Genomic DNA, 3,904 nt, shown 5'->3' with positions numbered 1-3,904 from the left:
CTCTGGACAGCGTCCTGGGGGCAGAGAGGCAGCTGGAAGTTTCTCGTCACGATCGCTGCTTTGTTTTCGTGGCGCAAAATAACCTCCAGATATCCAACTTCACGCGCGTGGAATCAGACGTGGTCGGAATGTTTGGTAATTTTAAACATTTTGCTCTCTGAAAGTTGCGTTTAAAAAAACTATTAAAACGGGAGTGATGGCTATCCTACAATAAATAATATGTAAAGTCTTCATCTCGTGTGTAACTTTTACGCAGCGTTTTGACGCACAAATCCAACACTTGTGACCCAGTGACCCAGATCAAGGTTATAAAAGTACTTTAAAACAAAGACAGAAACATCAGACACCCCCCCCCCCCCCCCTTTTTTTTTTCTTTTAGTACAACCCAGGTTCTTCTGCCTATTCTGTGTTTACACTGCCTGATTTCTCCCTCCACTTTGTAGTACTCTAGCATCCTGCAGGACTGCCTGTATTGTTGGGCAGAGTGATTGGGGTTTCTGTACAATCTCCCGTGACCAATGAGCGGGGTGCTGTCAGGGGTAACCACATCTGTCAACCGTTCTTGGCCAATAAAGAGCGGAGCGAGGCGGACCACAGGTGCGCGCCTCTGCGTCCCCTTGGCACAGCGCCCGGGAGATGCTGGAGAGAGACGCCTAGCTGCCCCGTGGCGCAAAAGAGTTACTGTCAAAGGCAGCCTCCTTTTAACTCCAGCTATCACTCTGGCTCCGATAGTTATGGCGACCGCAACGTCCAACCACTACAGCGTCCTCAGTACCCCCAGCAGCGCGCCGCCGCCGCACTCGGAGTCCGGGAGCATGCAGCAGGCGGCAGCGTACAGGGACGCGCACACCCTGCTCCAGAACGACTATAGCACGTTACCGGGCGCTGGGCATCCGCTCAGCCACGCGCACCAGTGGATAACGGCGCTGTCTCACGGTGACAGCGGGGCACCCTGGCCGTCTAGTCCCCTCGGAGAACAGGACGTGAAACCCGTATTGCATGACAGTGACCGAGAGGAGCTGCAGAACTCCAGCAGTCTGCAGCAGCAGCAGCAGCAACAGCAGCAGCAGCAACAGCGACACCCTCACCTAGCGCACCAGCAGGCGCATCACGACGCCAGAGCATGGCGAACCAGCACAGCCACAACGCACATCTCCGGTATGGCGACATCTGAGGGCCAGAGCCTGGTGTACTCTCAGTCCGGCTTCGGTCTGATGCCGGGGGGAGAGCAAGGGGGGATGCACCACCACCCTCTGCGCGAAGAGGACCACCACAGCCACAGTCCGCACCTCAGTGAACACGGAGGCGGCCCCGGGGCCCACCAGCAGTCTCTCACACACCATCACCAGCACGGGGGCCATCAGGATCAGTCTGACGAGGACACGCCGACCTCTGACGAGTTGGAGCAGTTTGCCAAGCAGTTCAAACAGCGGCGAATCAAGCTTGGCTTCACCCAGGCGGACGTGGGACTGGCTCTCGGGACACTGTACGGGAACGTTTTTTCTCAGACGACCATTTGCAGGTTCGAGGCGCTTCAGCTCAGCTTCAAAAACATGTGCAAACTAAAACCGTTGTTGAACAAGTGGCTGGAGGAGGCGGACTCCACCTCGGGGAGCCCCACCAGCTTGGATAAAATCGCGGCACAGGGACGGAAAAGGAAAAAGAGAACCTCCATTGAGGTGGGCGTCAAAGGGGCTCTGGAGAGCCATTTTCTCAAATGTCCAAAACCGGGAGCAGCGGAGATCAACTCCCTAGCGGACAGCCTGCAGCTGGAGAAGGAGGTGGTGAGGGTTTGGTTTTGTAACCGGCGGCAAAAGGAGAAGAGGATGACGCCCGCTGGGGGACAGATACCTGGAGGAGAGGACATGTACGGGGACACCCCTCCTCGCCACGGAGGACAAACTCCCGTGCAGTGACCTCAGTTCTCAATCCCGAGTAAAAACACGGACCCCTTAAAGGAGGTATAACGCCTCCTTATTTCTTTTATTCTCTGTGCTGGACCGCTCGGAACTGGACCTCAGCCAGTTTAGATGTTGGACCCACGGACAGACACAGTGGGGACACGCAGTGGCACGCGAGCGCTAAAAATACTCATAGCAGAGCCGTATGGAGAGGTTTCATGCCGCAGAACTGCCAAACGTATCGGGGTGGTGTGTGCTAACCAGAAAAAAAAGAATAAGAAAAAAACAGCGACATTTTCTTTATGCCAGACCCAGGCGCCAGTGTGCCATCATCAAATATGTTATTTAAAAAAATAGAAGAAGAAGAGATGAAAAAAAGGCAGAGTGTGACACGGACGAGACGTGTCCGCGGGGAGAAAAAACATAAAAACTCGCTTCGGGCATGATGATTTAGTCGCAGTGAGTGTGGGTAAATAAACGCCATCTTTCCATCATAACAAAAGCAACAGGGGTTCTTCGCGGCTTGTGGCAAGAGAGGGCTGAAATGGCAGACACCTGCTGTACAATGTTTAAAATTTTAAGCCAATACCAGCCAGATAATTTATTATTATTATTATTATTATTATTATTATTATTATTATTATTATTATTATTATTATTGTAAAATTGTAGGTATTCGTCTAAATTTATTGTGACGACCTGAACTTATTCACAATAAAAATACAGTATTGCTTTAATATAATAAAATGTGAAAGTATTTACATTTTTACATTCCTAATTTATCAGCAAATAATAATAATAAAATAAATAAATAATAATAATAATACAATTGAGACTGAGTATTGGTGGACTTCAAGGCTTTTCCTTTTGTGCAGAAATTTCTGTGCGCCTGTTTACAGTGTGTTTTTGCTGTTTGTTATTTCTGTACTTTTCCAAAATGCTGTGACGAGAAAGACCGAGACTGTCCGGCTGGAACACTCTGAACAATCCAGCCCATTTTGCCTTCTTTTCCTGAGAAGAAGAAAAAAACTGAATATATCCTGGTACCAGCTCTGGCCACAGTGGCTATACTTCTACTACTACTACTGTATGACTCATTCATTCACGGAGAAGGCGATCTGTGGGATGTATCTTCATTCGTTTTTGTATTGCTTCGTTCGTTCGTTCGTTTGGTTGTTTGTATGTTCAGTTTCTTTTCTGTCAGTCTGTGCCAAAGCACAAACACAGACACGTGTTCTTGTGCCACTGAAATCCTGTGATTGATAACCTGATCTGATAGTAGGAGTGTATGTGGGAGGAAAAACCCACTAAAAGGTTCTTTTACCAAATTATGAAGAATAAATATACATATATATATAAAACAGAAAAAAAGAAAGAAAGAAAGTGGAAACTCAAATAAAGCTGAGGAATACTGATGACTGGAGAGGAACATTTTTAATAGACCAAAGCTTGTTAATGTGAGACAGTGTACAAAAAAAATAACAAACCTGAATGTATAAGTCTTACCTAACAACATCAAAGTAGGTCTATAACCTCCCTTTTCATCGCCAATCATAAAAAATAACCATAGCAATATTTTTATGTAACGTTTTGCAATACGCACATGGCATTTTTTATTTATGGGTAGGTATTACATAACAATTCGCCCTCGATTAAAATAAGGCCCCATATTTGTGAAATTTAAAAAAAAATACTGTAATCACACCCTGTTTAATCTTCAGCTGAATTTGAGTTTCTGATGGGTGGAGGGGAAAAAAGAGGCAAACCAAAACAAAATAGCAGTGACCTGAAATCTGTGATCAAACGAAGAGGAAAAAGAAATCAACGATTGCACAATTTCTAAATGCTTTTTGTCATTAAAGCGTATTTGTTTTCTAAAACTCTGCAGTCCTGCACGTTCATTGCGCTTCAGGGTGGAAGAAAGAAGGGGGAAAAGTCGCATTTAACTGTATTTTTTATTGTGTGCGGACTCGCATTAAAATTGGGGATTTTATCAGTTCGTC

At 46.5% G+C, this 3,904-nt stretch overlaps 1 protein-coding gene across 1 annotated transcript; it reads left to right on the top strand.

Annotated features, from left to right (window-relative positions):
- The first annotated feature begins 462 nt into the window (after positions 1–462).
- pou3f2a (POU class 3 homeobox 2a) lies at positions 463–3,904 on the top strand. The gene has a single exon (XM_004541984.3). It carries the CDS (start codon positions 519–521, stop codon positions 1,914–1,916), a length of 1,398 nt encoding a protein of 465 aa, XP_004542041.3. The 5' UTR covers positions 463–518; the 3' UTR covers positions 1,917–3,904.

The sequence above is a fragment of the Maylandia zebra genome, linkage group LG15 (assembly GCF_041146795.1).
Source record: "Maylandia zebra isolate NMK-2024a linkage group LG15, Mzebra_GT3a, whole genome shotgun sequence".
Lineage (NCBI taxonomy): Eukaryota > Metazoa > Chordata > Actinopteri > Cichliformes > Cichlidae > Maylandia > Maylandia zebra.
The sequence above is the reverse complement of the archived record's forward strand: the minus strand, read 5'-3'. Positions and strand labels throughout refer to the sequence as shown.